This window comes from Onychomys torridus, chromosome X (genome assembly GCF_903995425.1).
Source record: "Onychomys torridus chromosome X, mOncTor1.1, whole genome shotgun sequence".
Lineage (NCBI taxonomy): Eukaryota > Metazoa > Chordata > Mammalia > Rodentia > Cricetidae > Onychomys > Onychomys torridus.
The window spans coordinates 85,485,287-85,511,938 of record NC_050466.1 but is presented as its reverse complement, the minus strand read 5'-3'; the positions used below and the strand labels follow the sequence as shown (position 1 = coordinate 85,511,938).

Below are 26,652 nucleotides of genomic sequence, written 5' to 3'. Positions count from 1 at the left end.
AGTTCTGGATGAACACAAGCTTGAAAGAATTCCATATAACAAGGTCTCCTCCTATCCTTTGCACATCATCTATATGCAACTATTCCTTAGCAAGCACATCTCTCCATGGAATCTCATTCTGCTTCTCTGCCCAAGTGTCTATCCATGACCTATTACATACATCTAGCAAAGAAAGGAAAATAAATATGAGACATTACACACAATGAAGAATTAATTTCTGTTTTTAGAATTGCTTACATTTTCAAAGTTAGTTGATTGAAGATCTGATAAACCTGTAATTAGACTATGAATGAAATTACTATCACTCTAGGGTCTGTGAAAAGGGGTGATATTTAGAGCAACTACATTTAGTTAGGGAGCTCATGTCTTCATTGTCTTGTAGCAATGCGAAATAAATTAAAAATTGCAACCTAATACAGCATACCCCTATTAAGTCTAGCAAACTACAAATAGGGCTTGTCTTTTTCTTCAGTGAAAAATAGATGCCTTTACAAAAGCATCATGTGGAGTATTAATTAAAATGAATCATTCTTGCCATCAGAGATAGGGCTACCAGCAAAAGTCAATCAATAAACTTACCCACTATGAGATATGAGACACCCTTCTATAACAACTGTACCTCAGGCTTGACAATTAATAAAAATTTTCTGCGTAGAAAGCCTCCTAACACACTAAACTCATACTATGAAGTGTTCAAATGTCCCACCTCCCATATTGTTCATTTATATTGAGGAGTGTGGGTTAATAGTATAACTGATGAAGATTACATATGCAAGAACAGTTGATTTATCATCCCTGGATCTACCATAAAGAAAAACATCCCTGCACTGGAATAGGCAGACTCAAAAATCTGGCACATCAAAGACCAGAGAATAGCACTGGCCTCTGAGAAAGTCCATTCCTAGCAGAATGAGGAACTCTTTCAAATCTCCAGCCTTAGGCAGGGTGAAAGGCAAGATCCCCATGTGATTATTCTGAAATACGGAAAGAGGGGGTGTATATAGTAAGACTGGTGTTTTGGAAAAAAATATAGAGAAGTAAAGCAGGAGCTGGCAGCCACCCGAATTACTTATCTCTTCAGCAGCAGGAGCATGGAAGAAAGAAAAGACGTATCTTCACATAGGATGGAGATCTTGTTGGCCCTGCTGTTCCTGGGCCACCTAAGAGTGCTCACCTACGGTAAGGTAGCCTACTGATGCCTGACTACCACTTCTACCTCTGGCAGAGGATGTGGGTGTTGATGTTGAGTGTTTACTGAGAAAAGCTTGTTCCTAATGGTCAGTCACAGTTACATGCAGTTCTGCAAGCTCTCTGAACTTTGGGCAGAAGGGAGGGAATCATTGAAATCTGGTAAAAGTTCCAGAAGCTGCCTTGGGTAGAAACTGAAAAGGTTCTTCTCTTGGAAAGTATCTGCATGATTTTCCAGTATTTCAGGGATGTCAGAAGACTTCAAAGTCACCCAAACCTCCTTTATTCTTCTTTTCCCTTGAAATTCTACAATAATAACTAACTTCTCACTTCCAAGATTTGACTCTTCTACACTATACAGCCCCCAATGAATAAACGTTTAATAAGTAAGTATGACCTTAGAAATAACCTATAGCCAGGAATGGTGGGACACACATTTCATCCTAGCACTGGGAAGGCAGAGGCACTCTGATTGATCATTGTGAGTTCAAGGACAAATTGGTCTTTATAGAAAGCTCCAGGCCGTCTTGGGCTACATGGTGAGGCTCAGTTTTTAAGTAAATAAAAGCAACATGCACCATCAATTAGAATTATTTACAAGTGCTTAGCATTTGCTGTTCATACACTTTCAGAGCACAGACATTTAATGATCTCCACCAGACTCTATCCAGGAGCATTTCCAAATATTACTTGTGTTGTACTAAATCCACTTCTCTGTTGTTTCTGTCCAAGGACTTCTCACTATCAAGTCAGAACACACATCCTTCCTTTTTCCATGCCAGCACTTAAAATGTCTGATGAAAAGAAGAAACTATATCCCTTTAGCTCTCCTCTTTTCCAAGCTAAACATCTCTAGCTTCTTCAACTAAAGGACTTCGTATATTACTTGCTGCTGAGATAGCTTGCTTCCTTCTGGACACAGTAGCCCAGTTGTAGGGACTGTTTGTGGGAACCTAATTCAGAGACACAGCCCAGCAGCGGCTGGGCTAGCTCAGGGGAGCATTCTCTGAATCTTCCTCCACACTCATTTTCAACTCAGGGAAATGAAACACCTTTCAGAGAACTAAGCACAAGGAAGAACTAAGACTCCGTGCAGGGGAAATGGACTCCTGCCGAACTTCTGCTTCATTTATCTTCCTAGAGGGCAAGACCAGATCAACCATAATTTCAAGTATCTAGCAATATTAAATTATGTTTATTTGCTTTTTTTTTTAACCAAAGTTGGCCTATCTAATGGCTAGAATATGCCATGGATGTTCTAAGAGTTTCTGGTGAGAGCAAAGGCCTTAGACTCAACTTCAGTGTCCCCATTAATAGAAGCCCTGATATCCAGTAAGCTGGATAGCATACCCTCACTCTGTTCACAGGACATCATATTCTACCTGCTTCACTGAAATATATGCTAAATAAAAATAATGATTCAGTAATACCTTGCATTTTGAAACTACATCTACCAGGAAAGACATTGCTGAAATACAACTTCTGGCCCTAGTTGAATAAAATACAAAATCATCAAGATATGTGTTTATGTATGAAAAATTCTAATAAAATGCAATGGGTCCCCATTTTTCCTGCCTCTGGGCTGCTCTCCCCAGCCCATCAAGGAGTGATTTCCTTTGTTCCTACCACAATCACTGGCACAACCAGCTCTAGAGATTACTCAGGTTCATTTCTTTTCCAGACCAAGCATGGATGAAATCTTTTCCCCCCTCAGGATATAATTTTCCAATATTTTTGGTAAGAACTAAAAGAAATGAAAAAATGAAAGAAAGAAAAACGAGAAATGAGGACAAAAAATCAGCTAGGCTAAAGTATAAGTTTCAAACCTAATAGCTAATGGTTTGGTTAAATAGGAATATGCATCCAGTCTTTTTGGTTCACCTGTAGATTCTCCTATTGATTATTTTCCAGAAAAGAACTTGAGTGTGTGTCCCAACCACTGAGCCTTTTCTCTTGAGTGAAGAAAAAATATAGTAGAGCAGAGGGCTGTTTCAAGCATGTATCTATACAAAATAAACTACTTCAGTTCCAACTATTCACCCTTCTTTTCCCTACATCTCATCTGAAGGTAGTGAAAGAATAATTGTGGATGGGTAAAATATCATAGAATCCCTAAAGGCTAGACTACCCTAACTCTCCACATACTACTTGGGAAAAAACATTGGTCCTTCAATTTACTTAGAGTCACCTCCTAGCAAGACAGTGACATAAAAGGACCTGAAAGCACTATAGCTAAAGAGTGTTAAGGACTTAATCCCCCAAGCTCCCTTGGATTGATGAGAAAGCTAACAATATGCCAGAGATGGTGAAAGTATGCTTGAGAGAAAGGGTTTCTTACAAAGCTATTGAGCCTGTCATTCACACCCTCACTCAGGTGAACATGTGTTTGCTCATTTTACTTTGTTCCCTGTCTTTAGGCCATCCTATCCTAAAAGCACCAGACAGTGTGACAGGAACCTGGAAAGGGGACGTGACATTTCAGTGCATCTATGTTCCTGTGAGAGGCTACAGTCAAGTTTTGGTGAAATGGCTGGTACAACGTGGCTCTGACCCAGTCACCATCTTCCTACGTGACTCTTCAGGCGACCATATTCAGCAAGCCAAATACAGAGGCCGCCTGAAAGTGAGCCACAGAGTTCCAGGGGATGTGTCTCTCCAACTGAATGCCCTACAGATGGATGACAGTAGTCACTACACATGTGAGGTCACCTGGCAGACCCCTGATGGAAACAAAGTGATGAGAGATAAGATTATCGAGCTCCGTGTAAAGAAATGTAAGTCACTGCAAAGAATAGAAATGCATTTGTAAACAAAGACACAATAGAATAGTGTAATCCTAAACACGTCTGAGGAATTAAGAGTCCTTGGTTTATATGTTCTTAGGTTCTCTCTAATTCTATATGCTAATCACAGGATCCTTGAGGTCATTACCTCATTTGAGAACTTAATTGTGTTGGGAAATACAAATGCATTACTTTTAAAAATCTCAGGGGTTGGGGATTTAGCTCAGTGGTATAGAGCGCTTGCCTAGCAAGCACAAGGCCCTGGGTTCGATCCTCAGCTCAAAAAAAAACAAAACAAAACAAAACTCTCCCTCTGCCACTCCTTCTCTCCTACATTTACAAAAGTCTTTCTGAGGGAGGTAGTTCCCCATTAGCTGCACTTCCCAGTTCACCACAAAACTTTGCAAACTGAAATCAGCATTGTCCTCTCCATAACAAAAGCACAAACTTTATCCACTCCCATCCAACCATATAAAATTCCCTGCAGCAATAGACCCTGCTGCCATGCCTCCTCCTTTTAACCACTTTTACTTGGCTTTTCCAGTTTCTCAGAGTGATCCTTCCTAGATTATTTACTGGTTCTTTTTCTATTCACTACTTTAAGTATAGTTATCCAAATTTATATTACTGCTGTTGTATACCTAGAGTAGAGGACTTTACTCACTTCACTAAGCTTGAATATTTTCATTTCTAATATTCCAGTCCACAGGTTGTGTCTCTCTTCACTCTTTGAATATTTATTTTCCAGTACAGATACTTTTTAATTGGATGTAATACCATGAGAATGTAATGTTTTCTTCTCTGTGTGTTTTAGATGCTGTAACCAGAAAAATCATTGCCTCTACTCATATCTTGAAGTGTTTTTTTTTTAATATTGGCTTCTAATAGATTGGGAGTTCCCAATCTCACATTGGTGTCTTTCATCCACTTGGGTAGATTTTTTCCCACAGGGTAATTAATGGAAATCAGGTTTCCATCTTAGTGATACCTACTTTTCTCAGCACTATTTATTGAAAAGGCTATTGATTCTCTGATGGTATTTTGTCCATTTACAAGTAATTAGTTAGTTTCAGACATATCAGTTCATTTCTGGGATGTCTACTCTGTTTTACTGACCTATGTGTTTTTATAGCCGTATTGATCTGGTTTTGGAAATTAGACTTCTATGATATGTCCCCAAATCAGATATTGTAATGACTTCAGCATTCTATGAAAACTATGTATCCAAATACTTTAGTCATTTGAAAATTACATTTGCCTAATTATTCTTGAGTTGTGAGTATAATTTATTTATTTGAAATACTAGAACATTTTAAAATTATTATTATTATTATTATTATTATTATTATTATTATTATTATTATTTACATCCTGACTGCATTTTCTCCTCCCTCATCTCCTTCCAGTCCCTCCCCCACTTCCTACCCCCATGGCTCCCTCAATCCATTCCTTCTCTATTTCTATTCAGAAAAGGCCAGGCCTCCATGGATATCAACCAAATATGGCATATCAAGTTGCAGTAAGACTAGGCACTTCCCCTTGTATTAAGTCTGGGCAAGGCAATCCATTATGAGAAAAGGTCCCAAAGCCAGCAAAAGAGTTGAAGATAGCCCCAACCCCACTGTTAGGAGTCTCACAAGAGGACTAAGCTACACAACTGTCACATATATGCAGAAGGTCTAGGCCAGTCCCATGCAGGCTCCCTGGTTGTATGTTCAGTCTCTGTAAGCCCCTATGAGCCAACGTTAGTTGATCCTGTGGCTTTTCTTGTGGTGTCCTTGACCCCTCTCACTCCTATAGCTCTTCCTTCCCCTCTTCCACAGAATTGCCTGAGCTCTGCCTAATGTTTGTCTGTGGATCTCTGCATCTGTTTCCATCAGTTGCTGGGTGAAGCCTCTCTGACCACCATTGGGCTAGGCACCAATCTATGAGTATAGCAATATAACATTAGGAATCATTTCATTGACTTTTTTTCTAGTCATGTTTGGTTTTATCCTAGATCTCTAGGCTATTCACCTCAGAGTCCTGGCACTCTAGGCAGTGTCAGGGGTGGGCTCCCTCTTATGGCATGGGTCCCAGGCTGGACCAATCATTGGTTGTCTATCCTCACAATTTCTGCACCACATTTAACCCAGAACAGCTTGTAGGCAGGACAAACTGTAGGTTGAAGGTTATGTAGCTGGTTAGTCTTATGAAATATATTATTCACAAGTATTTCCCTCCATTCTTCTTTTACAGTTTTTGAGATGCAGTTATAGGCTAGTACCTGCATGTATGCCCATGTACCATATGCATATATGGTGCCTGTAGAGGTCAAACGAGGGATCAGATGCTCTAGAACTGGAGTTATAGATGTTAGTAAGCCATCATGTGGGTGCTGAAAACCAAACCCATGTCCTTTGCAAGAGCAGCCAGCACTCCTAACTGTCAAGCCATCTCTCCAACTGAACATGCTGTCGCTTTACTTTAATGATAGTAACCTTGAAGACCCCAAAGTTTTTAGTCTTGTTGAAGTCTAGTCTACTTAACTTTTTTATTAAGTTTTTTATTTATTTTTCATACCAACTATAGATTCCCCTCCTTCCTCTCCTCCTGTTCCCTCCCCCAAGCTCTTTTCTACCCACCTCCCATCCACTCCTCAGAAAGGATAAGGCCTCCCATGGGAGTCAACAAAGCATGGCATATCAAGTTAGGGCAGCACCAAGCTCCTCCCCCCCCCCGAATCAAGGCTGAGTGAGGCATCCCACCATAAGGAATAGGTTCCAAAAAGCCAGCTCATGTGCCAGGGACAGATTCTGGACCCACAGCTAGGGGCCCTACAAAAAAACCAAGCTACGCAACTGTCACCCACATACAGAGGGCCTAGGTCAGTCCCAGGGAGGCTCCCTAGTACTTGAGCTCCACAAGCTCTGGTCAGCTGTCTCTGTGGGTTTCCCCATCATGATCCTGACTCCCCTTGCTCATATATATAACCCCATCTTCCCCTCTTTGACTGGACTCCTGGAGCTCTACTCAGTGCTTGTCTATGGATCTCTGCATCTACTTCCATCAGTTACTGGAGGATGGTTCTATGATGACAATTAGGGTAGTCACCAATCTGATTACATGAAAAGGCCAGTTCAGGTATCCCATCCACTATTACTAAGAGTCTTAGCTTGGGTCATCCTTGTGGATTCCTGAGAGTTTCCCTGGCACTAGGTTTCTCCCTAACCCCATAATGACCCCTTCTATCAAGATATCTTCTTCATTGCTCTCCCTCTCTGTCCCTCCCCTAAGTTGACCATCCCACTTCTTCATGCTCCCATCCCCAAACCCCACCCCTTATCCCCCTCACCCAGAGTTTACCCAGGAGATCTCTTCTATTTTCCCTTCCCAGGGTGATCTATGCATCCCTCTTAGGGTCCTCCTTGTTACCTAGCTTCTCTGGGGCTGTGCATTATAGTGTGGTTATCCTTTGCCTTACATCTAATATCCACTTATGAGTGAGTCCATACCATGTTTGTCTCTCTGGGTCTGGGTCAACTCACTCAGGATGATTTTTTCTAGCTCCATCCATTTGCCTGCAAATTTCATGATGTCATTGTTTTTTTTTGTTTGTTTGTTTGTTTGTTTTTTAACCACTGTGTAATACCCCATGTGTAAATGTACCACATTTTCTTTATTCATTCTTTGATTGAGGGGCATCTAGGTTATTTCCAGGCTCTGGCTATTATGAATAATGCTGCTATGAACATAGTTGAGCAAGCATCCTTGTGGTGTGATTGAGCATCCTTCGGGTATATGCCCAGGATTGGTATAGCTGGGTCTTGAGGTAGATTGATTCTCATTTTTCTGTGAAACTGCCATATTGATATCCAAAGTGATTGTATGAGTTTGCACTCCCACCAGCAGTTGGGGAGTGTTCCTCTTACTCCACATCCTCTTCAACATAAGCTGCTATTAGTGTCTTTGATCTTAGCCATTCTGACAGATGTTAAGATGGTATCTCAGAGTTAGTTCGATTTGCATTCCCTTCATGATTAAGGATGTTGAGCAATTCCTTAAGTGTATCTCAGCCATTTGAAATTCTTCTGTTGAGAAGTCTCTGTTTAAATCTGTACCCTATTTTTAATTAGATTATTTGGTATTTTGATATCTAGCTTCTTGAGTTCTTTATATATTTTAGGTATCAGCCTTCTGTCAGATGTGAAGTTGGTGAAGATATTTTCCCATTCTGTGGGCTGTCGTTTTGTCTTATTGACAATGTCCTTTGCCTTACAGAAGCTTTTCAGTTTCAGGAAGTCCCATTAATTAATTATTGAACTCAGTGTCTGTGCTACCAGTGTTATATTCAGGAAGTGGTCTCCTGTGTTACTGCCCACTTTCTCTTCTATCAGGTTCAGTGTAACTGGATTTATGTTGAGGTCTTTGATCCACTTGGACTTGATTCTTTGAGAAAATCGACAAGATAGATAAAACCTTATCCAAACTAACCAAAAGGCAGAGAAAGAATATCCAAATAAACAAAATCAGAAACTAAAAGGAGGACATAACAGACACCAAAGAAATCCAGGGAATCATTAGGTCATCTTTCAAAACACTATACTCCACAAAATTAGAAAATCTAAAACAAATGGACAATTTTCTGGATAGGTACCACATACCAGAATTAATCTAAGACCAGATAAACAATTTAAATAGACCTACAACCCCTAAGGAAATAGAAGCAGTTGTTAAGGAACATTGCCAAACTCCTTTTATTAGGCTACAGTTACCCTTACACCCAAACCATGCGAGATACAACAAAGAAAGAGAAATACAGACCAATTTCCCTCATGAACACTGATGAAAAAATACTCAATAAAATACTGTCAAGCTGAATCAAAGAACACATCAACAATATCATCCACTATGATTAAGTAGGCTTCATCCCAGAGATGCAGGGATGTTTCAACATACAAAAATCTATCAAAGTAATCCACCATATAAACAAACTGAAAGAAAAAAAAACACATAATCATCTCATTAGATACAGAAAAGGCCTTTGACAAAATCCAACACCTCTTCATGATAAAGGTCTTGAAGAGATCAGGAATACAAGGAACATAGCTAAACATAAAGCAATATGCAGAAAGCCAACAGCCACCATCAAATTAACTGGAGAGAAACTCAAAGCAATTCCACTAAAATCAGGAATAAGACAAGGCTGTCCACTCTCCCTTTATCTATTCAATATAGTACTCCAAGTTCTAGCTAGAGCAATAAGAAAACAAAAGGAGATCAAAGGGATACAAATTGGAAAAGAAGGAGTCAAATTTTCACTATTTGCAGATGATATGATAGCAAACGTAAATGACCCCAAAATTTCTACCAGGGAACTCCCACAGCTGATAAACACCTTCAGTAATGTGGGGAGATAGAAGATTAACTTAAAAAAATCCCAGTAGCCATCCTATATACAAATGATAAGTGGGCTGAGAAAGAAATCAGAGAAACAACACCATTTACACTAGCCTATTTTTGATCTTAACACTTGTGTTTTTGTAGCATGTCCTGCTAGATCCAGCATTCCTTAACTTGACTAAGGTCTGGTAGAACTGAATAGTGAAGCCACTTTGGCTTGATGTTTTCTTTCTTAAGAGCTGTTTAACTAGCAATCCAATAATTAGTTACTTGTTTACATTCCATAATTTAAAGTTTCCCAGTTCATCTTTAGAAGTTAACATTTCCTTTTATAATTTATTTATTTGTTATTTTATGGATATGAGTGTTTCAAAGGGTTAGAGTGTGTGACACCAGAGCAAAGGCATGACTACAGGAACAGTTAGAGCTCACATCTTGATCTGAAAGCAGGAGGCTGAGCAAGAGAAAACTGGGAAGGGCACAAATCTTTTGAAACTTCAAAGCTGATCCCTAGTGACATATGTCCTCCAATAAGGCCACATCTCCTAATCCTTCCCAAACTGTTGTACCAACTAGGGACCACAGTTTCAAATATATGAATCTATAGGAGCCATTTTCATTCAAACCAGGATAATATGTATGTACAAAGTACTTGCCTGGTGCCTGTGGAGATCAGAAGAGCACATAGATTCCCTGGAACTTGAGCTCTATACAGTAATGAGTGGCTATGTCAGGGCTGGGAACCATACCCAGGTCCTCTGCAAGAGTAAAAAGAACTCTTAACCAGTAAGCCAACCCTCCAGGCCCTACTTCTAATTTTATTTTCTTTAGCTGGAGAAGATGCATGTTATTTTGGATATTTTTTTAATTTACTGAGATGTATTTTATATACAAACTATCATCTGTTTCAAATAATGTTCCCTGTGTACTTGATAATATTATCTACTCTGCTATTATTACATGAAGTGTTCTATATATGTCCCTGTTGGTTAACAGTGTTGTTCAACCCTTGAAGCTCCTTAATTACCTCCATTCTAGTTGTTATACATATCATTTAAAGTGAGATATTGAATGCAAATTATTATTGGTAAATTGACCATTTCTCTCGCCAATTCTACTAATTCTTTCTTCATGAATTTAGGGGGCTGTATTATTATCAGTATATGTTTATAAATGAGTTTTATCCTTCACAAAAATAATTTTGTGATTACAAGTTGTTCTTCTTTGTACCTAGTAAAATTTTTTCTCAAATATAATTTGTCATATATCAGTATAGTCATTCTACCTATATCTTGACTTTTTTTTTCTTTTGAGTAAGCAAGCATATCATATAGTTAGATGTGATACTCTGAGACTCTCTGCCTTTCAATCTGAACGTTTCTACTTACATTTAATCTAATTATTGATAAAAGATTTACATCCAATTTTCTATTTACAGTCTTTATCCTTTATACTTCTTCCTATATTCGTTCATTGCTTCTACCTTTGATGCTTAATAGATAATGTCTAGCACATTATATGCTTCAATTATTTTTTAGTTTACTGTGTTGGCTAGTTTTATGTCAATTTCATAGAAGCTAGAGTCATTTTGGATGAGAAAACCTCAACTGAGAAAATTTGCCCACTAGACTGGCCTTTGAGCAAGCCTGTGGTGTATTTTCTTAGCCAATGATTGATGTGAGAGGGCCCAGTTCACCACAGGCAGTACTACCCACTGGGTTGGTGGTCCTGGGTGCTATAAGAAAGCAGGCTGAATAAGCAATGGGGAGAAATACAATAAGCAACGTTCCTCCATGGCTTCTGCTTCTGAAGTTCCTGCCTCTAGGTTCCTACCATGAGTTCCTACCATGACTTCTCTATGTGACAGAGAACCCAAGGTTTGTAAGCTGAAATAAATTCTTTCCTTCTCAAGTTGCTTTGGGTCATGGTGTTTTATCACAGCCATAGAATATTAACTAAGGCATGTACTAAGTGTTTTCATTATTTCTGTCTGTGGGATATCATCAATTCCTAATTTATTGGATTTATTCCAATTTAATTTCATAGTATACAAAATGCTGTTTGTGTACAGCTCAATTTCTTATCATTTAATTCTATCATTACTGCAAGTTACATCTTAGTATATTATAATGATATGAGCGTTGATTAGAATTATTGTTTTGCAGGGCTGAAGAGATGGCTCAGCTGTCAAAGCCTAGGCTCACAACCAAAAATAGTATTGTTATGTAAAGTTGTTTTTGTTTTATGTCAGGTTGGAAAACTATGTTTACACTTGATATTCACCTATATAGTTACCTCTACAGGTGCTTTTTTGTTTCTTCATGTTAGTTTTGGATATGATCCACTGTCCCTTTATTTTAACTTGAAGAGTGCCTTTTGACATTTCTTATGGGTCCTATCTACTAGAGAATCTCACAATCATTATTTATCTGGGAAATGTCTTGGTTTCTCCTCTTTCATTTGGGGGTTGTTTACATTTTAGGTGGGAGTTCTCTATGCTGCCCAAACTAAATTTATACTTGTTGGGACTACAAGCACATGTTTGTTCTTCTTATTTGGATTTTATTTATTTAATTGTTTGCTCAGGACTTTTGTTGGTGATTTTTGAAAACTAATTTTGTATAGTCTTGTGTATTCATTGTCATGGGGTAGCCACTGAATTGACTATTTGATTAGCTTAGAACTCAGGTAATAACTGGGTAGAGATTTTCTTAACTGCCAGGAGCAAATGAATCATGCATTATTTACCAGAGAACTATGTTACTTGTTTAGCAATGATATCAATATGCACCCATTTTACAATTGTGGCACATTATTTATTTTATTTTAATGTGAAACCTCAAGGCTAACCATAAGCGTGACCTTATGCCTTTCTTATATTTTTTCTGAATATACACAAGACTTTAAGAAAGGCTATGACATCTTTGACTCTGGGGAATTGTCAAACTTTTCAAACTTCCTGGAGATACCTAATTTGTGAGCATTTCCTTTTAAAATTATTGGTTACTCTCTTCTTTCCCCCAAACTGTATGACAAATTTCTTCCTAGCCATGGAGAGAGACTTTTAGTACAGATGCTAAATAAAACAAGCATCTGAAGTCACATTTTTCAAGAAATCATTAGATAGGTCAAATAAAGGTAATATTTCTGGAATGAACTGATTTCTCTTGCACCTGAAATAGGGTATTAATTTTTATTACCTCTGAGTTAAGTTCAAATGCCACAAAGCTTCATGTTATTACTAAAACTTGTCTGTTTTTCTTCCATAAACACCATAAGTTCCTATGAACCAATTTCCAAAATTCTGGGGAAAATGACAATATCAAAATATTTCAGCTATGCCTTGATTTCTGTGAGGGGGTAAATTTTTAGTAGCCATTACTTGACCATTTTCATTGAAGTCACTGACTAACACCTTCTTTGTTATACTTTTGAAATCTTTCTCAAGAAAAAATCATTATATTTCAGTCAAAAGTTAGTGATTATTAAAATACATTTCCTCAACCAAGTTTTCAGACTCCCTCAACTCTAGATACAGATTCATTGCAAGTCTTTGAACCTTGACTTATGAACTTTACCTTAGAAAGGTGTGTGAGGTAATAATGAACAGGCAATAGAAGTTGCCAGCATCATAAGGGAAGGGTTAAGAGGTCAAACCTAATTCCTAATTTTACTAGTATCTTCAATTGTTTATCTAAGGGTATTAGATTCCTAAACCAGGCTCCTTTTATCCTTGCAGACTCCTCTAATCCACGTATAATCAATACTGAAGCACCTACAAGCACACAGTCCTCTTTGGAAGGTAAGTTTTACTAGGGCTTTGTTACAGAATTCTTTAAAAATGTTTGGAAACCAGGGATATGCAATTCCATTAACTTTGGTCAACGAGATCACTGTTATTACTCAGAGATGTCATGGTAGTGAATGAATGAATACAAAAGAAACAGCAAAGATTTAAGGATAGTGGAGAAGTTGAATCATGAATATACACTTTTCTTTGTGAAAACAAGCAAGAAGAATGCATTAAGTTACATTTTTCCTAACCTGATTTACTATGTGACTTTGAGACCACTTCTTCTTTGTGTATCTTGTTTTCACTGGTAACTCCTTATAGAAAAAAAAGGTATTTTACATCATAGTACCATATACAATAGTACCAATGATATGGCTTGTTGCAATATATTTGATTGCCCTGTAAAACCCATAGACTGTGTTAATAAAATCAACCTTGGCTCAGGGAGAAAGCCAGTGACTAGATGACAACAATTAGCCATAGAGAGTACACAGGACCCAGGAAGACAGATAGAGAGATGCACAGGAAGGAGTAGGGAGGGACTTAGAGATCCATGGTCTTTTTAGTTAGGGACAAATGGAGAGATGTTCTCTTGCTGGGTCTCCAGCCAAAAGGAAGGTCAGCTGGTTGCTTCTCAGCCCCTCTGAGCTAACAGGTTTTTACCCCAACATCTGATTCCCAAATCTTTATTGGTAGATAGAATAATAAACACTTAGTTAAAAACTGTATTTGACAGCAGCAACAGAGCCAGTGCTGGCAGGACCAGAAATCCTGCCGAGCCACACGTGGCCTGAGCAGAGGAGTGCTGACTATGCAGAGCTGCAGACAGTAGTTAAAATATCAGTGGACTCAGGTGGAGCCACTAAGCCAACACAAAAACACCAATGACTAGAAACCCTGGAAGCCCAGAAGAGATCTCCAGCAAAGACATCAAGCCTTTTCTGTCATCCCTGATCCACATCTCTTCAGTGCAAGAGAGATCTCTGACCTGGATTCTCTGTTCGCCACAGAAACAACTACAATGAATTCAACCTGTGACTGGACCACTAAGGGGAATGGAAAACTTAAAGAGTCCGTTGCTGGCCCAGTGAATAGAAAACATGACAGGACCACTGCTGGCTCAGAAAATGAAAACCATGAGAAGACCATTGCTGACCCAGGTAAGAGTAACATTAGGAATCCTATCATTCTTGTTTGACTCTGAACTTTGTGACTCCTTATAAGTTCTCTATGCACAATTCAACTCCACAAACAATTAAGGAAGAGTCCGGAAGCTAAACTGGGTAGGTAAGATAGAAAGGGAAAGATAAAGATACAAGAATAAAAAAAGTCAAATTGTGGTTAAAGAAAGTGATACATGTGTTCTTAGTTTGTTTTCTATTGCTATAGCAATATACTTCTCAAACACTGAAAAAAAAGGTAGGATTAAGACCATGAACTCAGCCTTCTATCCTAAGGAAACAGGAAATGGAATAGCTAAAGATCAAAGCAGTCCTCCACTACTTTAACTCTTGACAAAGAGCTTTTGTAGTAGCTCACAGCTAATTTTTATTCCCCAAAAGTCTCACAGATTGCCAAATCAGGATCTCAGGGATTAAAATCTCAAAGAAAAAAATACTCTGCATTATTTCATCACAAGCTTCTAGTCAGCTAATATGCCCTAATATGCCTAAAATAATGATTGATTCTTAATATAATGAGCTTTTTTACATTAATTGTTAGCTGCTACTCTTAAACAATGAGATTCCCATTTTCACTTGTGCTGCTACAGAACTCTCTAAATTATTTCATGGTTGTGCAAGCAGTTGTTAATTCCAGATGAACCACAGAACATCTATGACTCCAGGTACCCATCAAGTATCTGTTTTGATTATTCAGTGAGAAATAGTTTGATAACTATTACTCCTTGTGTCATGCTCTGACCTTGTATCATTGAAGGCATACTTCTTTTTATGATACTGGGGATTGAACCAGTGGTCTCAAACATGCTAGATAAATTCTCTACTAATAAATAAAATAAAAAGGACAGCAGAAATCATCATGAACAGATCAGATCAAGAAGAAGAATGAATTTCCAGGATGAGTAACAAGGTAAAGAAAATAATATGTAAGGAAACTCATAAAGAAAACATTAATGAACACAACTAAAATATTTGAGAAGTCATGAATACATTCAGGAGACCAAACCTAATAGTCCATATGTAGAAGAAGGAACAGAGATCAAGTCAAAATGCTTAGACAATATATTCAATGAAATTGTAGCCAAGAATTTTCCAAACCTAGAGAAAGAAATATACATCCAAATAAAGTACTAACTAAAAGTTGTACAGGGAAAATGCCAACACAGAGGCAGAAGCATAAATGTCCTCATAACATCAGATCTCTCATCAACAACACTAAAATCCAGGAAAACAGAGAATGATATATTTCAAGCTCTGAAAATAATGTCAACTGAGATTGGTATCATCAACAATGTCTATCTTAGAATTGATTGAGAATAAGAGCCCCTGAAACTTGGAAATGGGTGACAGGGCAGTCCCTATATGAACAGCCTGAGAGGGCAAGATGCCCTAGAGCACATTGTGTTATGCTGTGAAAATGAAGCCTGAATTGTGTTGGATATCCCAAGATGTTGATGATGCTAGCTAGAGTCATGAAACATCTGCCAAGGAGAACTGCAGATTGGGAGTGGTATCAGCCCAAGAAAGAAATGCCTGTTGCAGACAGCAAGGCAGGAGTGGCAGTCATATAACCCCTGTGTCACCAGAAATGAGGTACATGATTTGATGTCTGCCTTGCTAGATTTTACTCTCTCTTCATTCCATTATTTCCTTACTATCCCCCCATTTCTGCCCTTTGGAATGGTAATGTGTATTCTGTGCCATTTTTATGTTGGAAGTATGTGATCTACTGTTTGATGTTACAGGAGGCTATAGATAAGACATTTATTTGGGTCTCAGAAGAGACACTGGACTTTTAAATAGTTTTGAGACTGTCACAGATTGTGAGGACTTTTAAAGTTTGACTACATGCATTTTGTATTATGATGTGATCATAAACCTATCAGGGTCAAAGAGTGGAATGTAGTGGCTTGAATGTCAATGTCCCCTATAGGTTCATTGAGTTTTTGGTCTCCAGTTGGTGGTACTATTTAGCATGGCATGGTCTTTGTAAAGAAAGTATGTCGTTGGAGTTGCCCTTTGAGAGTTTATAGCCTCACCCCAGTTCCAGACTCCTTTCTCTGCATTGTGTTTCATGTTGAAGAATGTGATTGAGCTCTCAGCTCCCTGCTTCTGCTGCCAAGTCCATGCTTGCTGCCATACTTCCCTGCCATGACAGACTCTTATCCATCTGGAACCATAAATTTTTTGTTCCTTGAGCTGCCTTTGGTCATGGTGTTTTCTCACAGCAGCAGAAAAGGAACTACTGCAATAAGGCATGTGTGTTTAGAGACTAATCTATTTCTTACAGTTTTCCAAGTTCTTTATGATTTTTAAAGTGTTTTAAAATAATCCTGATTTCATTGAAGTCTAACAAAGCCCTTTCCATCTTTAATTTCACTAATTTGAGGCTTCTTTCTCTTTCTTTTGATTATTTTAGCTAGAGAGTTTGTTCATCTTGATCTATTTAAAGAACCAACTATTTGGCTAATATAGTATTATTCTTTCAATATGTGTTTTATTTATTTCAGTTCCTAATCTTTATTATGTCTTGTTATGTACTGGGTTTGGGATTGACCTCTTTTCTCTCTAGAGCCTTGAAGTGTGTATTAGCTACTTTTCTATTATATGATGAAACACCATGACCAAGGGAACTTACAGAAGGAAGGGCATACTTTGAGATTATAGGTTTAAAGGGCTACAGTCCATGATGGTGGATGAAAGCAGGTGGCAGGCATCAGGCAGTTGAAATCATGTAAGTCCAACCACAAACAAGAAGCCAAGAAAATAAATTTGGGGTAGCACATGGCTTTTGAAACCTTAAAGTGCACCCCCACTAACATACTTCCTCTACCCTCATAATACTCCTCAAACAGCAACCAACTGGGGACCAAGTATTCTAAATCCCAAGACTCATGGGGAACAGCTCACTCAATCTACCACGTTCTAGTCCCTAGCCTTAATGCCCACATCATAAAGCAAAATTCATTTAGTTCAACTTCCAGAGTCCCCATAGTCTTGCACAGTCAGAATAATATTTAAAATCCAAAGTCTCCTCAGATTAAATTGATCCTTATGATTACATTGAATCAGAAGCATTACAATTAAGGCAATTTCTTGATTGTAATGCACTGTAAAAAAAAGTAATTATATCTAACATACAATAGCACATAATATATATTACCATTATAAAAATAAGAAATGGTGCATAGTAAGGAAATACTAGATTGAAGGAACACTGAAATCCAGAAGGACAAATTCCAAAATCCTATAGCTCCATAGCTCCATGTCTGATGTCAGAGGGCCCATATGGCTCTACCCCTCTGATTTTGCTGCCCACAACACCATTCTCTGTCAGGGCCACTTGACCTCTCAGAACCTTCATGGATGAACTTTCTTGCCACACTTTGCCTGACCTTAGAGGCTATTTGAAACCACAGGGGAAGAATTCAGGACCCACTAACTTTTGCATCCTTCATTCCTCCAAAGTCAATTCCATGTGGACAGCACTGCCATGTATGACTATCAACTTAACCTGATGATCTCTACAGATACAGAGAAGGCATTTTATAAAGTTCAATGCAGCTTATTAATAAAAGTTCAGAAGAAAGTATGAATATAAGGGACATACCTCAACACAATTAAATGCTACATATGAAAAGTCTAAAGCCAACACTATACTAAGTTGAAAAACAGAGCATTCTAAAATAGGAAGTGAGATAAAGGTGTGTATCACCTTCAGTTTTATTAAATACAGTGTTCATAATAAAGTTTCAGGATACAAAATGAACATATAAAATCAATATTTTCACATATACAACAATTGCTGACTACAAAATAATTTAAAAAATATCCCATTCACACTTCTGGGCATATACCAAGACTTTATATCCTACCATGGACATATTTGCACATCCATGTTTACTGCTGCTCTGTTCACAACAGGAAATAAAATCAGCCTAAATAGCCACCAACAGATGAATAGAAAAGGAAAACACATTATATATGACAAAGGAATTTTATTCAGTCATAAAGAAAAAAATGAAATGTCAAGAAAATGTATGGAACTGGAAAATATGTTAACTGGGGTAACCTAGGTTCAATAACATAAGTGTTTTCTTATATGTTGATTCGAGCTCCTAATTTTTATGCATGTGTATTTTTGTAAGAATGAGTGATATATAAGCTATGAAACTAAAAAGAAGCTAATGAGAAGGAAAAAGCAGTAGTGTGTGTGTGTGTGTGTGTGTGTGTGTGTGTGTGTGTGTGTTTGGTATAATGTACATGTGTGTGTGCATGCTTGCCTGTGTATGCTCATATGGAGACCAGACCTCTTTTTTAGATGCTTCTTCTGTTGTTCTCTACCTTATTTTTTAGAATTTATTTATTTGTACTTTATGTATATAGATGTTTTGCTCACATGTTATGTCTGTGTGAGAGTGTCAGATCCCCAGGAACAGAAGTTACAGACAGTTGTGAGCTGCCATGTGGGTGCTGGGAATTGAACCAAGGTCCTCTGAAAGAGCAGCCAGGGATCTCAACTGCTGAGCCATCTCTTCAGCTCACCCCCTTTTTTTGAAACAGTCTCTCACTGGCCTACAGCTCATTATCTTGGCTGGAGTAGCTGGCCAACTAGAAAGGAGAATTCATTTGTCTCTGTCCCTGAGCACTGTGGTTACAGATTCTCGTGACTTTATCTGATTTTTATGTGGGTAATGGGATGTGAACTCTGGTTTTGCTTATACACAAATATGTTAACCACTGGCCCATCTGCCTCCAAAACAAACAAACAAACAAAACTAGTTTTAAGGAAGGAGGTGAGGAGGGAAGTACAACACATGTGACATGAAATGGTAACCACAGGGACAGGCTACAAGTGGCAAGAAGGAAGGATGCAGTGTTGGAGAGAAAAATCAATCAGAACAAAGTATGATGAATATGTTATTTTGAATGCTGATTATCATTAAATGAAAGTAAATTTAAAAAGTGTATTGAATATCACTCATATGCGTCATTGAAGTTATGAGGAATCTAAAGTCCAGCATCAGTTAATGATTTGACTAGCTTCACCATATTAACTTTTCTGTAACTGATATGAAAATGTACCTCAAATTTTCCATATTAAAATGACATAAATATGTTACCTCATATTTATGTTTATCAAAAGTCTGACATAATTATTAGTGTACTAAAATCAGGTGCCAGTAGTGTTACAGTTCTTCTGGAAGCTTTGTAAAAGAATCCATTCCCTGATACTTTCCACTCTGTAGAAGCTACCTACATTCCTTAGCCATGATGACTTCTTTTATCTATTTCATCTATAAATTGGTAATGTAATATGGTCAGATCTCCCTCTGACTCTTACCTTCTCTCATATCTCCTACCTTCACCATTAAATCAATCTTTAGGATTATATTGAGCCCATTAATGATCATTTCCCTATTTTAGCCGCAGGTAACTATCAGCCTTTATTCTGCCTTTAACCATTATTCTTCTTTGGATTACATATAATTCTAGGCATCTGAATGCAAACATGTTTGGAGGAAGGCCCATTATCTGTCCTATATGGCTACACAATAAGTAAATAAGATTTTAGACTGGAATCTTTGTAGAGTATATTCCTTCAACCGTATTAGTGCCTGTATGAGTTACTTACCTCATTTCTGCAACGAAACACCTGACAAAGGCAATTTAAGGAAGGAAGGTTTTATTCAGGCTCACAGCTCAAGGGGATGGTCTAGCATGGCAAGGAAGTCATGGCTGATAATCACACCAGATCTACAACCAGAAAGCAGAGAATGCTTTTATTTATTCTCTCCATGATGCCAGCCCATAGAAGAATGATGCCCACAGTTAAGGCAATGCCCAGAGGCTTGGCTCCTAGAAGCATCTAGATCTTTTCAGGTTGACACTATTAACTCTCAAGGTACTCTAGATGGTTGAGTGGAAATATTCTTGAGAAAAGAGGCAGGGAACTTGAGCCAAAGAGTACTATAGTGAAGAGAGTCTTTATGGCTTAACATAACTTGCCAGAATCTCATGAATACAGCATTTCTGAAAGCTGATGAGTCACAACACCACTTTCTTTTTCTTAAGGCAAAGTGAAAGCCTCCTGTCTTGGCCCCATGGAAAGAATGGAAATCGAGCTGTGGCCAAAAAAGCAATCAACCAGTGGGGCTTAGAGAATTGGTTTTGACATCGTATCTCTGACATTTATCAAGGTTTTCTGAAGAATGTGGGATTTTGTTTGTCTCTCTGGCTAGCTCAGAATGGCAAGATGCTCTAGGCTGATACTTAGAGTTTCTGATTTGATCTTTTTTCCCAAAGCTGATTTTTGTTTATTTGTCTGCTTTTTAAAAATTTAGCAAACTTTTTACTGAAGCATAGTATATGAATAATGTATAGGTAAATTAATATTTAAAAATCTAAAAAAAAATGGCATACTTCACAACCACATTACCTGTTGTCAAATCCCCACCAAATGATTTATTTTCCTAGTCACTATTACCATGCATTATTTTAAGATATTTTGTACTCTTATAAAGGAATAAAATAATGTATTTTTGTAGCTGGTTTCTTTTCCTCAGTATGTTTATCAGATTCAGTGGTGGTTTCATCTGAATATATACGTGTATGCTATAAGCAAATATATTTCCATTGCTAGATAATTCGTTAGTATGTACATCTGTGTATGTGTGTGTGTGTTTAACAATGAATTTATTTATTTTATTCTTGAATGTTAACTGAAAAACTTCCCATTTGGATCATTACCAATAATTCTTGGATAAACAATTTGCATTATTGACATATGTAGCACTGACTATCCAGGAGCCAGCTATGTATAACAGGCTGACCCCAGACTCACAAAGATCTGCCTGCCTCTGCCTCCCAAATGCCAGGATTAAAGATGCACACCATCATTCCCACTCAATCTTGTTCTTTTAAAGGAATTTTATATAAACATTCAATACTCATATTATAACTTCCTGATTCTGGAGAATTTCATACATGTATAAAATGAAATACGATCATACCCACCTCTCATTTCTCTCTTCCAACTCCAACCATATACTCTGCAAACTGACCCCTGCTAACTTCACGTCTTCACTTTAGATAACCCACTAAATCTGATCAGTACCACCTAGATGTGCATGAGTTTGGGTCCATCCACTGGAGTATGGGAAAGCCCTCGGTGGGAGCACACTGAAAAGAGAATGAGTCTCCTCCTCCAGAAGCTATCTTCAGTAAGGAGTAGGGCCTGAAGAACACATCTATCTATGTGGGACTTTTGGCTTGATCTTACTTATGTCAGTCTTAGGAGATAACCCTAGCTACTATACTACTATAAATTCATGAATGCAATAGCCTTGTCATGCTCAGAAAACAACATTTCACAGCACTTTTCCTCATTGTCTGGCTCTTAATCTTTCTGCTGTCTCTTTCATGATGTTCTTTGAGCACACCCCCATGTGTGTGGGTGGGTGGGTGTGATAAAAATGTGCCATTTAGAAATGAGCATTTGGGCTGGGGAGATGGCTCAGTGGTTAAGAGCACTGGCCATTCTTCCAGGGGACCCAGATTCAATTCCCAGTACCCACATGGCACCTAAGAGCTGTCTGTTACTCCAGTTCCAGGGCATCCAATACACTCACATAGATAGACATAAAGCAGGTAAAACACCAATACACATGAAATAGAACTATAAATGAGCACTTAGTCTCTTCTCAGCACTTTTACCAGTTATGCATCTCTGCATTGATTGCTATCAAATGCAAAATAAGCTTCTTAGTCCAATACTGAGAGAAGCCTGGGTTTATGGGTCTAATGTTCAGGTAGCAAATTGAATATTTACAAAAATAAAAATAGCAAGTTCTACTCTAGAGCCCATGATCCACCTCCCCCTACCCCAGACGTGGACTTTTGGCCAGGATTACAGCACCATGCATGATATTCCCACCTGTGGAGCAGTCCTCAGTTCCAATCAGAAACCTCTTAGTTATCCTGTACTGATCTTGCTACTATCACACCATGGGCATATCTTGCCTGGTATGTTGGTACTGTTATGTGCAAGGTCCAACACAGGGTAAGGCCTTTGACTGACCTCATCTTTAACCAAATACCACTTAGTCTTATTTTGTCTTTTAGGAAGGAGCCTGCCAATTGCCATCATCTTCATCATCTCACTTTGCTGCATAGTGGTTATTACCATAGCTTACATCGTGTTCTACTGCAGGAAATTCCAACAAGGTGAGTGATAAGTAGGAACGGTTGGCTTTTGTTCATTCATTATTTCTGACAGTATATTTATCTACATTCTATGTGAGGCAGTATGCCTAACATTTCAACAATCTTGAAGACTAGTTTTAGAGTAATGGTAGAAATAAAAGAGACAGATATTCATTGTCTTTGCAAATAATGATGTGAGACTCATGACACAGAATATAAAAATCTAAGGGTACCCAGCCAAGTACAGCTATCTTTGTAATGAATCATCTTACAAGAATGGAAGAGAAGCTGCCCTCAAGTTGCTTGCAATTTATGTGAGAATTTCAAAGTTGAAGCATAGAATTTATCAATAGCATACATTGCAGAAAGATTAATAATTCAAAATGTAGAGAAGATGATATTGAACAAATAGTGGAGAAGAGAGCAGAGCTGGAATAATCAACAAAGCCTTTCAAAAGGTATAACTGGAACTAGGTCATGCTGAATGAAGACAATATTTGAAGGGACAGTGTTCCAGGAACATGAAAACAAGTGAGCAGAAGAATAAAGGCCTAAACTTCAAATGCATGTGGATCATCACAAAGGGAAATTAATTTAGTTAAGCAATAATGAAATACAGGGGAGAATGAAGTTTCCTTTCTAATCATAGCAGGTTTTTAATTCCAGCCTAAGAATTTCTTCACTAGGCCTTGCCATGACCCTAAAGTTAACGCAATTGTTTTGATCAGGGAAGTAGTATGATGAAGACAGCATTGTCAGAGCTATTTAATGAATATGGAAAAAACCCAAGGTTGGGGAGGATTGGATTGTTTGTTTCTAAGACAAAGTTATAATTCAGTACCCCTGCTCTAGTCATTTTTGCCTGGAATTATCTTGTCTACTTTTCTGTAGCATCTTCCACTCATAAACACCTTTTCAGCTGTGGATCACTTTAATCAAATAGAAGTGAGCCTTGTCTATCTCCTTCCCCAGGGTCTCAAATAGAACCTATGATGTTGGCCAGTTACTATGACTGTGATCCATCAGACGATCTTGGGAGTGGAAATTCCTCAAATGACCACAAATACTAGCTCCATTTGAAGGAAACCATTCACCATAGTCTTGTTAAGGTTAAGAGAGTAACTACATATTATTTGTCTCTTAAAATATCTCCAAATATTTCATAGTTACTAGTAGCTCAAGGGAATAAGACCCTCTATGATGTGGGTCTACCCCTATTTTCTTCCCATCCAGTAGTCACTTTTACTTACTCTTATTTCTAGTCACTGAATTCAAACAAGCAACTAAAGCTTACACAATGTGTCTTTGTGCTTTATTTTTTACCCTTCTTAGTTTGCCTTCCCATAATTCCTGCTTTCTGTTTCTCTTTAAGAGAGACAGCTTCAGAGTAGTAATTCAATTTAGTCTGTAGCTAATGAGCATAGTTTGTATTCCGCATACTGAGTATATATATATATAAATGGACTTAGAAGTACAGAAGGTCCCAGTCCAGTTGGGGAAGACAAAGCATGGAAATGTGGGTCTCTACAAAACAAAGCTCCCATAATTTAGTACATGAATTTCCAGTCGCTACCCTGAACTAGCATAAGCACCTAGAGGAAGAGGGCTGTATCAAGAAATACTCATCTTTGTGCCAGTTTAATCCTCTGCAATAGAGGACAGTTCTCTTCCACAGACACTAGGGGGCAATGATTATCTAGTTGGGTCCCTTTGAGTTTTAGGGTTTTAAGTAATTATATATTTCATTAATTAAATGAAATACAAATTTTTCCAACATATGATATAAATCACATGCACACGTGTGTGTGTGTGTGTGTGTGTGTGTGTGTGTGTGTGTGTGTGTGTGTGTGCATATACATATGGTAAAAGAGGTTATGTAACAACTGAGCCCTTTCTTGAGTAATATCAGCAGCAGCACACTTGAAAATAGACTGGGTTATGATCTCTGACATGGAACCAAATTCAGTGCATTTTTCCTGGGCTGCAGCTGGGCAATCAAGTTCCCTACAGAATTTTCTGAGACTCTTTGATGAGAATCCTAGATGAAGAGCAGTATGGCGTATTCTCCCTTTAACCGCACCGAACAATATCTTCAGCCTGATGTTCTAAGTCAGAAATGGCAAAGGGGATGGAGATCAAGCACGTGTACCTGTGTACCTTCCACTTCTCTGACAAATCTACATCCCTGGATATCAATGACAATATCTCTCAATATTAGAAAGCTGGTACCTTGAATTCTCTTCTGTTTCCTTCCCCTAATTTTGGACTGGTACTGAGGTTTCATGCTTGGCCCTTGTCTACTCTACATAAAAATTTTTAACCTGATTCTTCCTTGCTTTCTAGAGCATGTCTATGAAGTGACCAGGTAAGATACCCTCTCCTTTTCTAACTTATTAGCCATTCTGTGCCCTAAATTCTGTTGATCATTGGCAAAAACCTGGAGATTAGTCCTAACAGTCCTTCAGGGTCAGAAATATTTTACCCCTCAGATGAATGCTCTCATGTTATATCCTGGATCCATGAATACACAAGATGATTTAGGTATACCAACTTTCTGTCCCCACAATACCCTATTGGTTAAATTATTAAGGCCACTCCATGTAGTTAAAAGGGAGGTTTATTTTGTGAGGTAACTTACAAATGAAGGGGTAGGTTACAGGGTCTGGCAAGGGTATAGCGCAGTCCGGCGGTGTTCTCTGGAGAACTCTGCTCGGTCTACCTCCAGCGTCCAGAGTCCAGGAACCAAGAAACAGAGCTCCTCCCGATCCTTGGTCTTCCGCTTCCTCCTCTGCCCCGCCTTGTGGGCGTGACCATTACCAAAGCCTCAGTGGGGGTTGGAACTTCCAGGCCAATGCTGGGATGGCTACCCACTACAATACCCATCTAACATGATCCTAGGAGTCAGTGGATAAGAACTTGGGAGGCAGGATGCTAGAAAGCAGGATCTAAGCCCAAATTCTTTCTCTTGAGTAATTGGGTCTTGGTCCATAGGATGTGTGCCAGGGAGACAAGCAACTCTGAAGAAACCACAAGGGTGACTACCTTCTCAAGTGGACACTGCAATGATGAACCAGATTCTCATGCTCTGATCAATGACTATTCTGATGAACCCTGCCTGGGCCAAGAGTACCAAATAATCACCCAGATAAACAATGATTATTCATGCCTGTTTCACACAGCTCCCAGAAGCTATGAAGTTCTTGCTACTGAAGACAACAGCATCTGCTAAAATGCCCCTCTAAGTCAAGGTCTACTGACTTACTGAGTTCTTGCCCTTAGCATAGCTTTCATCCTTGCTTCCTTTCTTCCTACACAACCTAAAGTATCAACTCTGCCAATGTTGGGGCCACTGGGAAGGAAATCTGGTTTGGCTAAGAATTTACCATATGCGCCTCAAGAAAGCTAGCTTCTGGATTTGGCCCTGGACCCTTCAATGTTCTGCCTAGGGCCTCTACAACTCCTCTGCAAACACCAGAAAGAATTCCCATAGCACTAGAGGTTCTTCTTTATGCCTCAAGGCATCACCAGAAAATCAGACAAGGCTCAGTCCTACCAACTCAGGCAAATATCTGTGTCCATGATTACATCCCTTTCTCCAGTACCAGAGGACTTTTGATTAATATTGCCAAATCACAGGCCAAGGTACAGATCTGTTCCTACAATGAGAATCTAATGCCCTTGTATTCTGTTTGATGTTAATAAATGTTTAATCATGACAGCAACTTCAGTTGTGTTTGTCTTCTCTCAAGACACAGTAAGACCTACCTGAAATGAGACTAAATAAGATGGTAAGCACCCCTGGAAATATAGATCACACACTTTTCTGCTTTCTCTCTATGTGTGTATGTTTTACAAGAAAGTCTCTCTCTCTCTCTCTCTCTCTCTCTCTCTCTCTCTCTCTCTCTCTCTCTCTGTGTGTGTGTGTGTGTGTGTGTGTGTGTGTGTGTGTGTGTTACAAGAAATTTAACCTGAGTTAACCAAGTCCTCTACCACTGAGCTATATTCTTGTACTCCTTTTACTTTTTATTTATATGAGCTCTCGTTAACTTGCCCAGGCTTGCTTTATTTCATTCTCTAGGCTTTGAACTTGCCAGGTGCCTTAGGCGTCCATGTATCTGGG

General features: G+C 38.5%; 1 protein-coding gene across 1 annotated transcript; it reads left to right on the top strand.

The window, feature by feature from the left end:
• Window positions 1-1,074: 1,074 nt before the first annotated feature.
• Window positions 1,075-26,200, top strand: Vsig4 (V-set and immunoglobulin domain containing 4). Its single transcript, XM_036175310.1, has 7 exons — window positions 1,075-1,179; window positions 3,606-3,962; window positions 13,093-13,155; window positions 14,157-14,306; window positions 22,452-22,553; window positions 24,876-24,897; window positions 25,524-26,200. Exons 1-7 carry the CDS (start codon window positions 1,092-1,094, stop codon window positions 25,759-25,761), a joined length of 1,020 nt encoding a protein of 339 aa, XP_036031203.1. The 5' UTR covers window positions 1,075-1,091; the 3' UTR covers window positions 25,762-26,200.
• The last annotated feature ends 452 nt before the right edge of the window (window positions 26,201-26,652 follow it).

Bases quoted from the DNA above. Each gene is read 5' to 3' on its own strand.
- Vsig4 (XM_036175310.1), top strand. From the start codon at position 1,092: ATGGAAGAAAGAAAAGACGTATCTTCACATAGGATGGAGATCTTGTTG. The intron at 3,963-13,092 runs GTAAGTCACTGC...TTATCCTTGCAG, and splicing joins CGAGCTCCGTGTAAAGAAAT to ACTCCTCTAATCCACGTATA. The intron at 14,307-22,451 runs GTAAGAGTAACA...TTTGTCTTTTAG, and splicing joins GAAGACCATTGCTGACCCAG to GAAGGAGCCTGCCAATTGCC.